General features: G+C 35.5%; 1 protein-coding gene across 1 annotated transcript in view; it reads left to right on the top strand.

The window, feature by feature from the left end:
* Window positions 1-444: 444 nt before the first annotated feature.
* CCDC39 (coiled-coil domain 39 molecular ruler complex subunit) overlaps window positions 445-12,802 on the top strand; it is a 34,583-nt gene continuing 22,225 nt past the window's right edge. Inside the window, exons 1-10 of the mRNA XM_026668415.2 lie at window positions 445-738; window positions 2,716-2,835; window positions 4,129-4,275; window positions 5,442-5,600; window positions 7,725-7,817; window positions 7,917-8,045; window positions 8,295-8,486; window positions 8,905-9,008; window positions 10,414-10,546; window positions 11,887-12,081. Coding sequence (XP_026524200.1) covers window positions 589-738; window positions 2,716-2,835; window positions 4,129-4,275; window positions 5,442-5,600; window positions 7,725-7,817; window positions 7,917-8,045; window positions 8,295-8,486; window positions 8,905-9,008; window positions 10,414-10,546; window positions 11,887-12,081 — 1,422 coding nt within the window. The 5' untranslated portion in view covers window positions 445-588. The remainder of the gene's footprint in view (window positions 739-2,715; window positions 2,836-4,128; window positions 4,276-5,441; window positions 5,601-7,724; window positions 7,818-7,916; window positions 8,046-8,294; window positions 8,487-8,904; window positions 9,009-10,413; window positions 10,547-11,886; window positions 12,082-12,802) is intronic.

The raw sequence follows: 12,802 nt of genomic DNA, 5'->3' as shown, positions 1-12,802 counted from the left end.
TTCTCAGAGATATTAATTGATAAATCTCTTTGGAAAAGTTTTGGTAAAATCAGAATTCATGTCGCAGCAACACTGAGCAGCTGGCTTGCCAAGATCTAAGATTCAGAGGTTGTTTGCAAAAACCAGTGTCACCTTGTTTAGATATTAAAAGCAACAAGATTATTTCCAAATTACTTTTGAAGCCCCACAGAACTGGTTGCTTATTGTTTTCTTTTGGATGTTTGTTTGTTTGTTTGTCATTTCCTGGTGGTCTCGTATCTTGGATTCGCCTTAACCTACAGCCCTGTGGTCCCCAGCTCAGCCAAAACCGACCATGACCTGCCACCTGTTGAGCCCGAGCACTACAATTCCCATCAACCTCGACAACCCCAGCGGTGAGTGACAGCGGCTGCAACCAGCCAAGAGGCTGGGAAGGGAGGAGGGAGGAAAGCGCGCGAGCCAGCCCGGGTGTGGTGTGGTGGGGAAAACGGACGGACCGGAACTCGAAGCTCCGCGCGCGGCGGTTGCCGAGGCAACGCATTCTGGCTGTTGCTAAGGCAACCAACGGCGGCCCGGCAGCCGCGACGGCCAAATTGAGACGGGGGCGCCATGAGTAATGAAGGTCGTGGAGGCGATGGCGGGAGCGGGAGCGGCGTCCCCGTCATCGGTTCTGCCGCTTTGGTGCTGGCCGAACTCGACTGGGACGATGGGTTCGCCATTCCCGTGGCTAACGAAGAAAACAAGTCGCTGGAGGAAGAGGCAAGGGGCGGGCGGGGGCGGGGTGGCACTCAAGGCACGCTTTATTTCGTTGCAGGGTCCGGCAATGGGGGCCTGCAGACCAAGGAAGAGCAAACAACAACAACAATCTGGCTCCTCTCAAGATGACTAAGGCGATGAGGCAGAGTCCGCCTTCCTCATTTATATTTCTGCCCGAGAACGAGGGTATTATCTGTCCCTTGTGTATCTCCAGGGAAGTTGTGTGGCTGTTAATTTGCCCAAACAAATTTCCCTGAGCTAAACTACTGCAGCGACATTTCTTCCTTGTAACTCGGGATATCCATTGAGAGAAGAGATACCCGCTCCTTATTGCCCCCTGCTTTGCTTTCCCCTTATTAGCTCCTCTGGGGTGCTCTCCTTCCAACCAGCTCAACATTATTATGTAATCAATAATCATCAGTACGGGGCAGAAGAAGCACAGTTGCGTGGTGCATGCATTTGTGATAAATGGTAATAATCTGCACATTGAGAAAAATTCCAGCTGTGAATTACAAAAGGCAATGCTGCTGTTCGGATGTGCACATGTACTACCCAGGCACATGATGATACGCTAGGTTCTTGGGGAAGAACTTTATGCACAGGAAGGCTAAGATCAGCTTATAGAGCAGCTAGCTATATAATAATAATTATTATATAGCGAACAACGTGAAATCAATCACAGCTTACACATTGTTGGCTATATTTAATAATAACAACAACAACAACAACAACAACAACAACAACAACAACAACACAATGTGTTGCCCCATCTTGATAGGACTCATGGTGGAAGGCTCCCTCACTTTCCATTTTACTATTCCAGACTCAGGTGGCAAACCTGACTTTTCCCTGGTTTGACATAAAAACAACTGGGGCTCAGTGTATTGATTCAAAACATGGCCCATTTTGTTTAATTCTATGCATATATGTGTTCTATGTCCACATGTATACCTGTCCAGGTGTATTTTTATTTATTAAAAATATATGGCATCCACAGATGTTATAGAATCACTGATATACAAATTTGGTTTGAATAAAATATATATGTATGTGTGTGTGTATATATATATATGTGTGTGTGTGTGTGTGTGTGTTTATAATATGATATATATGATACATATCATCATACTATATATCATATATAATGACAATACAGCATAAGAGATAATATTTTAAATAAAGATAAAACCATCATAAAATCACCATAAGATGGAGCCATAGAATTGCAGTGGGATAGATGTTATTACAGATTAGCAGAGTTGGAAGGGACCTTGTAGTTCTTCTAGTCCAACCCCCTGCCCAAGCAGGAGACCCTACACCATTTCTGACAAATGGCAGTCCAATCTCTTCTTGAATTATAATTCGATATCTAAGGAAGCTAACAATCTAACTTCTTTTGGTGTGATTGCGGTAAGATCATCCTAGGTGCCTTTCCTGAGGGCACATTCTTGAACTATCTGGGTGTATATCTACAGGTTGTACATAGTCCAATAAAATGGCATGGTTAGGGTATAGATTTAGATTTCCCAGTAAGCTTTTTCAGTGGCAGCCCTTTGACGTAGGAACTTCATTCTAACCGAGATACACTTGATGCTGTCTTTATTGTCTTACTTATAGGCACTTTATAGACATTTTCCTCAGACCTTTTAATGATCTGTTAATTCTGTTGTGATATTTTTAAAATTTTACTACTAGTTTCACTATACATTTTAACATTTTATCTTACATTTTTACACAATGTAGGGATATATGTTTTTATTAATGTTATTAAACCTCCCATTTGAATTGTTTGAATTTGGTTGAGATTTTTTTTTTTAAAAAAAGCACAGTGTGGAAAAAATATTAATTTTCTTCCAAATAATTCCTACAGAGGTTTATCTTTGCAAAACAAGCATATTTCCACTCCACCAGTCCTGTTGTTTGTGTGCTTCCATTTTTTGATATTTTGTAACAAGAAATATATTGATCTTTGTTTTACAGTTGCAAAGGTTGCAAAAAGAAAAGGCAAATTTGCAAAATCAGTTGTCTGACTATGAAGACCGTATCACAGCAATGTCCTCACACTTGAAAAATGTCAAGCAGGAGTTTGATTTGACACAAGTAAGTGGTTATAGATTTTGATCCCCTGCACTATAAAGGATAATTTTATATGCATTTATTCTATTGTTAGCCTAAGATTTTTGCTGTAAGTATTATTCATTGATCCAACTTTCTGTCATGGGATTTGGCAACATATATAAAGATCTGGAGCAATTTCTCACCCAAATAATGACCAGACATAGATCTGTTTAATTTCAGTAAGTTTATTGCATTGCCCAAGTTAATGAGCAGTTCTAAGCAGAGTTACTACATGATATTTTAGTACATGCAATATGATTCAAGGCAAATATGCTAAATTGGTGCATGAAGTTGTAATCTTATGCATAACTATTTGAAATCAGTCACGTAGTGATAGTGACTTAACCCTTTTAAAATGGAGCTTTACTATCCCAAATCAATAGGAGTTATACTTTCCCCCCTTTATAAAGGCACTTGTTATGTCTTTATTTTTTATATTTATATAAATATATTTAAATACTGGAAATATTCCCTTATTTGTATTTATAAAATCTATAGATTCATTTCTGCTTCATATTATTTATCTGTCAAGTTTATGAACATAGGCATAATAATAGTATATTTTTTATATGTATAACTAAATTTTAAATATTTATAAGATGATAGCCCATAAAACAAAAAGGAGCTTAGTTACATATTAGATTTAGTATGTTAGTTCTAGATAGATAACACCTGGGTGAATTTATATGGAAAGGAATGTTGCTATTTGGCAATATGTTTATTTATTAAATTTATATGCTGCCCAACTTCCCTATAAGGTGACTCTAGGCAGCTTACAGATCGTAAAAGATAAATACTAAAGCAATTAAAATATTAAAAGTATGCAAATTAGAAAATTTTATTTCTGTACGCAGATAAAAAAACACATGCTAATTCATAAATCCATTAAAATCATTAAAATGTTCACTTGCGTCTTGCTTCTTAGCTGTAAACTTATATGAATATAATTAATCCTATTTTTCTTCCGTTCTGGGCTACAGAATGCTACAACAATGGATTGAAAATTACATCTCAATTTTTTGTGTTCCAAGGATTGAAAGTGATCTGAGAGAGTCAGTGTTCATCTCTTCTTATAGAAGATGCATATGTTTATATAAATACCAATTAAGGGGATTATTATAATTAAACAACATTCCTTGGGTATTTTGTTTTAAATTTTACATCCTTTTTAAAAAATTTCTAATACCTAAACAAGAGACTGAAACTTTAAAAGTGGTTTACAGATTATAATTGCTCACTAAACTCACAAAGTAATGAATAACCTTGTTTTTTAAGGGTCTTTTCAGAGCCAGGCAGAATGAAATAGAAACTGAGCAACATTTTAAAGCTGTTGCAGAAAGAGAAGTGGGCCGCCTGAAGATTGAGATTCAAAAGCTGGAAAATGATTTGGTTTCACTAAGAGAGAAGAAAAATAGTCAGGAGGTACGTTTCAAATAGTTCATTATGCATCTGAAAAATACCTTGTCAAAGACTATTTTTTTCAACTCTTATTCTTTACCTGCATTGCTGCAAAGAAAACAATACAACAGTGCATTTATTAGTGTTTTTTTGGAGCAGTCATTCCAGTGTGTACCTCTGGTTCAATAGAAGATAGAAAACTGACTCATAACTTTCTCTTGGTCTAGTAGTTGATTGGTCTCATTTTAATTGTCCATATGTTATCTGTTCTTTTTTAATTGGAGATACCAGGAATTGAATTTGGAAGCTAGTGCAAAATATATTTTATATCACAGAGTTGTAGCTTATAGGAAAGAAAAACAATTGAGTCAAAGAATCTTTAGGCAAAGGCAGGATTCAAATTCTTACCCAACGGGATGCCTCTTGAGTGAACTACATATCCCCACCTAGTGTGGAGAATCATGGGGTTTGTAGTCTTAACATGTCTAGAAGGTTCCAGTCTGGGGAAGCTGGATTTAAATATTTTTTCTTATTGCTTTCCCAATTCTAAGTTTTTTCTCAGGAAAGTGACCTCAATTATATCTGATTACCTTAATCCATAGAAATCCTTCTTTGTATCAGTATTTAATCCTTCATTTTAGAAGGATAAAATAAATTTGGGAGTTCTAGAAATTCTAGTAAACTTTGGAATATTCTAGATCGTGTCAATCGAAGCGTGTGATTTTGGAATAACTTTTGGATCACTATGGAATGGCAAGTTCAGGGTACCCAGAAGAAAAAAACATTCTAGAGTTCCACAGTGTTTCCAGATAGAATGTGTTGCATTTTAAGTACTTTACTTATGTTGTTATGTATGCCTTTCATTTTGTTTAGCATCAGAGTTAAATACTGAAAAATAAATTATTCACACACTGTACATTCATATTTAATAAACCAAAATTAATTATTTATATGACATGTAAATGTGGCTGTGTTCAGACTTAGTTATCTAAGTTTTTGAATTATTTGGTGACAGAGAAATGTAAGATATGTCTTTAATTCTGCCATTGTGTAAGCTGAAGTTTTTTTTTACCAGATACCATACATAAATTTGTAACAGTGTAATAATAACAGGTTTATTGATTTAATAACAATATGAATATTCCCTTTGCCTTATATATATATATATTTCTTTTTACCATCAATATTAGAATAATGTTTTCAAGCTGAGTCAGAAACTGGAAGCCTTACGGTGCCAGATGAACTGGGACCAACAAGCTTTAGAGGCTTGGTTGGAAGAGTCTGCTCATAAAGATAATGATGCACTTACAATCCAGAAATATGCACAGCAAGACGATGGAAAATTAAGAGTACGTATGTTATATTGCACATAAAATTATAAAATATGCCATTCTAATTTTATTTTGATGGAAAATCTCTCAATGCTCTACAGTAGCTTCAGGTTGGATAGGAAAGAGGCAGAGTATCAAATTAGCTAGGGCATGGGAGATGTGTGGATATCTACAAACATGTTTTTTTTTTCATTTGTTTTACCATTGAACCATTTTGAAAACCTGTTTTTTTCTAACCGGGAAGAAAATAGCAGATTCTTTTTTCTTCTTTTTGCATTTCAAGAAAAATAATTGGAAGGATTGCTGGACTAGCCAGTATGATCTAACTGTTAAATTGCTGGTTGAAAAAGTGGATAAACTCAGATCCTAATCTACTCAGTCTTTGGATCACAGGGCTTTTGTTACAGGGAAATAAGATCACCTAGGAATATAGTTTGTGTATCTTTTCCCCTATTGTGGTGTTTGGGTCAAATTAAGATTGTCCATCACTATTTAGTTAAAGTAAAAGAAAAATATGTAATTGCCTAGCTAGACCCATAATATCCATTCTAAGATTTCTTACTTGTAGTGAGCCAGCATGGAATGATTCATTTAAAAGGACTTTCTTTGTGAATTAGTAGAAGTCTCTCTTACATTTTACTTACGTACATATATATAGAAAGAGATAGATACAAATACATTGCTATCCTGTCATACCCATCTTTTTGCATTCCCCTTCTTCCCAATGAATATTAAATGAACTGGGAGATAAAGGGAAGCTGTAAGGGTTCTCCCATGGTTATAGATTATTTCTGTTACGGGAACCAAAGAGCATAAGCAGAATTCCCCTCCCAGTATTAAGGTGGAAGAAGGCTACTGATTTAGTCAGGATCACTGTTTTCAGCAGAAAACAATATCAAAGTAACAAGGATAACCTGTCCCCAGATCCATGGTTTCCTACTGCAATTATCAGAAACAAGGAACAATTTAGGTTTTACCTTCCAAATATTCAGCTGGCTGTATGGGACTAGATCAGCAGGGAATTTGCAGTTGGTTTCTTAATTGTCATCTACTTGGCAGATTGGTGGGAAATCCAGGCTAATATATTAGCTTCAGAAGCCGTACTTTTTACAGACATGATACATATAAATTAGAAATTGCTTACTCTTGCAACAGATAATCCAGACAATATGAAATGAAGCACAATAACTGTTGGAAATATTTTTACCATACATAATATAAAGCGCTGAGCTATTATTAAGTATTAAGTAAATTGAATGGAATAGTTCGTCTCCTCAGCAGCGCTCTATTTAAAACAATATAGAATGAGGTTCAAATAAGGAACTAAAATTGTCACCATGGCATAGGGCTTGATTACTTAAGGAACCACCTGTCTCCCATAGTATCAGTGGCCAGATGCAGTCTGGCATGATTGGCATGTTCCAGGTTCCTCCAATTAAACATTGCCATCTATACAGGACTACATAACTACCCCTTCTCTGTAGCAGTACCTCTCTCTAGAGCAGGGGTGTCAAACTCGATTTCATTGAGGGCCGCATCAAGGTTGTGTTTGACCTTGGGGAACCAGGGTGGGCATGGCCAGCTTGACGTCATCCATGTTGGGGGCACCTATGGTGGCCTGAGCGTTCTGCCAGCGAAAATGGGCTCCTGATCTCCGTTTTTAGCTGCAACAGCCTCCTGCAACCCTCTGCCAGCGAAAATGGAGCTTGGGAGGGCCGCTCAGGCCGGTCCACTGTTTCCAGGGCGGCCCTGCGGGCCAGATGTAAGAACCATGTGGGCTGGATCTGGCCCATGGGCCTTGAGTTTGACACCCCTGCTCTAGAGGATACCCCTGAGCTTTGAACTACCCTCACCTTACTGATGCTTGGAAGGGCCCTGAAGTTATTTTTTATTTTTTGAAGCCTTCTTTTCCTTTGGATCCCTCTGGGCTAGTTATCTGTGCCATTTTGTGATGGGTCTTTTTGGTTTTTTGGTTTGTTTTAAATGTCTTACTTTGTAAACTGTCAGTATCACTGTTCCTTTGAGATTCTGTAATGGTCTTTTGAACAATATAGCAGTTGGTAATGCTTAGCAGTTCCTAGCAGTATTTTATTTTTGGAGTTACTATTTAAAAGAATAAGCTTGATTATTCTTTATTTTCAGAAATTGAGTCTACAAATCGAGATACTGACAGTTAATTGTAATAATAAACGCAGGATTCTTGACAATGAACTTACAGAAACCTTAGCTGCACAGGTTTGTTCACAAACACATTTAGAAAATTAATGTTATTGTAACATTTTAAGATTTGCTTATAAGCAACATATTTTGCTAACTGATACCATTCTCTTTCAGATCGAATTGGACAAAACAGCCGATGACTTTCGCAGAGTTCACCAAGAAAGACAAGACCTTATCCGACAGTGGGAAAACACTATAGAACAAATGCAGAAACGGGATCAAGAAATAGATAGCTGTGCCTTGGTAATTTTTTTTTCTTGGATTTTGTTTCTGAATTATGGAATATCATCTGACCTAATGAGCCTTCCTATATGTATATACTTCCTATACATATATACATATATGTATATAATTTTTGATAACTGCTTTCTTTTGTGACAGAACTTATTCTATAGTGCACATTTGGTGAGATCACCGGAAAACAGACTTTAGTTAGAATGTTTGAGGTTATTTGGTTTATTGCCAATTCATTCATTCACATTCTGTTGATAGCTTTTAGCACAGGCAAGAAGGGCAATCCGTGTGAAGGAAAGTGTGCTTAAAGACAAAGTCCAATTTTTGGCAAATGAGAGCGGGAACAACATAGAGTTTGAGAAGAGAATTTCCATTGCTGATCGACAAGCTGCCAAACTGAGATTAGAATACCAGACAGAGGAAAATAATAGAGAGGAACTTCAAAATGAGGTAATTGAAACATAAATTGATATATATGAATAACAGTCTTCATTATCTTTTAAGTCAGAGTCTGTGTGTAAACATTTCATTAGTACTGATTCTGATTACAGTGTGAGAAATGGAATCTCTTCGAATTAGGAATAAGAATAGAATTTGAATAAAATTAATGTAAGGATTGTTTGCTTATTTCACATTCACACAAAAGCTTTGGATGACAATGCTGCTGAAGGCATAGATGCATGGTAAAATTAAAGAAAATGTTTTATGTTCCCAAAATATTATTTTTTCCAGCATCAAATTATTAAACTGCAAAATTGTTAAAATAGTTTTTAAAATAAAATATCTGAATTTTGCAAAAGGGCAAATAACATTGTTCTTTATGAACAACACAAATGTTCCTTATACCTTCACTTCTTTAATTGTTTAGTTGGATACACTAAAAGCTATTGTGGATGGGACAGCTTCTGAATTGGAATCAATGAGAACCCTTGTAGCCAACCTTAAGAAAGACATCCAGGACAAAACTTTAAGGTATGCATTAATTAAATACTTTAAAAAATCCTGAAATAGATCTTGAACGATGCTGCGCTAGGAAGTTGCCCTCTACTAAATGAGCAAATTTTTTTGCTTCCTCATTTATAAAGCTAACTATCTGGCTATGTGCTTTAAACTTCTTAAATTTATGAGGTAGCTTAACAGCTACAGTCACATAACACTTAATTTGACTATTAAATTAGTCCATTTTGGCATTAACACAGAAAATATATAACAAGCTGAATTTGCATAGCACAATAAACTAAATCTGACTAATTTAGCCTGCTGTATTATATTCATGCACCATTTCATTTTAACTGGCTTAGTTAAATGTGGAGCAGCACATAGCTCAGTGGTTAAGATGTCAGCTGGAAAGACGGCATCCCAGGTTTGAGTCCTGGGTGCCACACAATGAGGTGAGCTCCTGTCCTCGCCCCAGTTCCTGCCATCCTAATTCAAAAGTATGCAAATGTGAATAGATAAGTACCATTTCGGTGGGAAGATAATAGCACTCCGTGACTTCATGCCACAGAAATGTCTTCGGACATCGCTGGCTCAATAGCCTTGAAACAGAGATGAGCAACGCCCCCCCGCCCCTATATTTGGCAATGATTAGTGGAATAAAATCTGCAAGGACTCCTTTTTTTTAGTAAAAGGTAGTGTACAAATCTCTCCAGTATTTGAACTAAGTGGAAATCTAAAAGATAGATACATAGCTAGTTAGGATGGCTTCAGATGAGTTTTGATTGGGCATTTACCTTATCTCATTCACAGAATTTTACTAGCATTAGACAACATCTTCTGACATAAATTTCTATGCTTTCCTTCCATATTCCATCTCTTCTTTTTCCATTAAGGAGAGCTAGATTTATTACATTTGTTAATACAAAATTATAATATTAGTAGCCCTTTTTGCAGGGCAAAATGTCTGCTTCAAAATTCAGTGTAGTATGGATCAACCACATAATATAAAGGCCTTTGAGTTGGATTGATGTAACTTTGACTGCTGATTTTAACTAGATGCTATCTCTTTTCAGATGACTGTTTTTTTAATTAGCTGTCTTGAATATTCTGGGAATGGAGAGGTGGTAATAAATTGAAATTAATAATATTATCTAATTCCTCTTCCCAGAGTCAGTATTAGTATGGCTTGTAGACACAAGGAGATTTCCATTAGATTTCTTTTAATAAAAGATTTTTAGTGCATTATAAAATGGAATGGTACGTTTTCATATCACTTTGTCATTAAAAATTATTTTTAAACTGTTCAATATTTGTCTTGCACCTAATAAGCAGGACACATTTCAGTTATAAGTGATTTTTAATAATTATATGCATAATTTTAATTTTAATTTCTGTACAGTACTCAGACATTTATATGTAATAACACTTTTTCACTTAGGCTAAACTTGATTAGGGACCAGAATGAAACTCTTGCAAATAAATTGAAATTTGTGACATACCAAGCATTAAGTGAAGAAGAAAAAGCATGCAAAATGGAGGAACTATTAAAAGAGAAAGAAAAAAATATGAAGGTAAAATCACCCTTTCAAAGATTCCTTCAGTCTGTTTTGTTATTTTTTTTTAAGTCTGCAAAATACTATTTAAAATAATTGTTTTCAGTTGATTTGGCCAAGATGTGGAAACCAGAAGCTCCAGATATTGCAGGTTACGTAGGCAGATGAAGTGAATAGGTTTTGCTATCTGTTATTACTATCATGTGACATGTAGGATGTTCTAACAATATTTTTATAGGAATTACTTTAAGCGGTACTTCAGAATGTAGAATGTGCTTTAAGACCTGACCTGCAGACATGTAAAATTTATTTAATGTGCATTAGCTATTTACAGTTAATCCTTGACTTGCTATAGTTTGTTTAGTGACTGTTTGAAATTACAACACATTTTAAAAAGTCACATATGACCGTTTTCCACACTTATGACTGTTGCAGCATCCCCATGATCACATGATCAAAATTCAGATGCTGGGCAACTGGTTCATAGTTATGACAGTTGCAGTGTCATGAGGTTGTGTGATCACCTTTTGCGACCTTCTGACAAGCAAAGTCAATGGGAAAGCCAGATTCACTTCACAACCCTGCTCCTAAATTAATAACTGAAATGATTCACTTAACAAATGTGGCAAGAAAGGTCATAAAATGGGGCAAAATTCACTTAACAAATGTCTCACAGAACTCAATTGTGATCGTAAGTCAAGGACTACCTGTACAGATCCTTAATTTTTAAAAATGAAATTCCAAAACCATTTATATGGTGCAAGTCAATTCAGCATATTGTATGTGTGTGTGTGTGTGTATAATATTTGCAAGTAATATAGTCAAACCTCTGGGTATGGGTGATTGATAACCCAAGGTAATGCAACATAATAATTCCAGTTTAATAAAAATGAAGCATTCTTGTTTTTTTTAGCTGGAACATAACTTTTTATCAGAATTAATTACACATATTATTTGCCACACCTACTAATATAATATGAAAAAAGCAGCTTGAAGATTATAAAGATATCAATTTGTTTCTTTTCTTAAGACGTGGTTTGCAAATTAGGTGATGTTTGGCCTACATTGTTGCCCTTCAAGAAAATGAAGCAACCAGAAAGTAGGAAGAGTTAGGCTAAAGGGATATGGCTCATCTGAAATAGAAGGGAAAGGAAAATGTTAACGAAAGAGATCAGGAATTAATAGAGCAGAACAGCTCCATACTGTAAAAGAGCATAAAATTGGGCCAAGCTACTGAAATAGCCTAAGCAAAACTTTGTTTGATTCACGTCTGACTTAATCTTTACAACCCCAAATTTAGAAAAAGAATGTATCAAATATTTATACACATTGATGTATTGTAATTCTAATAATATTAGGAGAAAGAAACACAGGCATTACAGCTGAGAGATGCACATTTCAAGAAAACAAAGGAGTTGCAAACACTCCAGGAAAATGAAAAGAGCATCTCCTCTTTAATTGAAGGACGTGGTGGCCTGAAAAAAAATCTTAAGAACCGATTACGGCGGCTGGATATACAAGCCCTTAGCCAGCAAGAACTCATGTATAACCAGGTACTATTTATGTGTATATCTGCAGATATATGAATTTCATTTAATCTTATAGCAAGATGGCAGTAAATCACAAACAATATGCATTAGTGAAGAAAGAAAAAAACTAACAGCACTTTAAAACCCATTAAGCCTTTCAGCTTTTGTTTTCCTAATTAATCCAACTGGTTTATAACTGATAGAATCCAAGGAGATCATGCCAAAAAGGATACTGGAAAGATTAGGAAACAGGACTAAAAAAAAAAGTTTAGATAAGGTCATGATAGTGACCTTTCATTCTCTAATTATAAACCTTTTGTCTGTGGCAAATGGCACCAGCAGGATATTCTGGAGGAGAGATTATTTAATCAGTCCCTTATTTATATGTATCCTCTGTGGAATCAATTGTGCAACTTTTCATGTCTGTAAAATAAATCTAGAGTAAGATTGTATGTGAAACTGTGAAATAATAAATGTAGTATTCTATTTCAGTTGTAAAATTCTATTTACCTGAAATAAAGTTTAATTGGTATCAGTGGTGCCATTTATAACTAGGAAACAATTTGCTTGAAATAGAATTCCATTTAATTTGAAATGAATATGTTTTAAATTGGGTTGTGCAATCCACAAATCAGCTTTTGTAATCACTTCTCTTGCAGAGAAGTTACACATATAATTTTCATAACAAATAATCAGAATTGGATATATCCATTTTTTCTGTTCTTTCAAAAATTTGCCTTGACTG

The sequence above is a fragment of the Notechis scutatus genome, chromosome 4 (genome assembly GCF_049901735.1).
Source record: "Notechis scutatus isolate UNSWTSFEM ecotype Mainland chromosome 4, rNotScu1.2, whole genome shotgun sequence".
In the NCBI taxonomy this organism is placed as follows: Eukaryota; Metazoa; Chordata; class Lepidosauria; order Squamata; family Elapidae; genus Notechis; species Notechis scutatus.
This window is presented reverse-complemented; position numbering and strand designations above follow the sequence as displayed.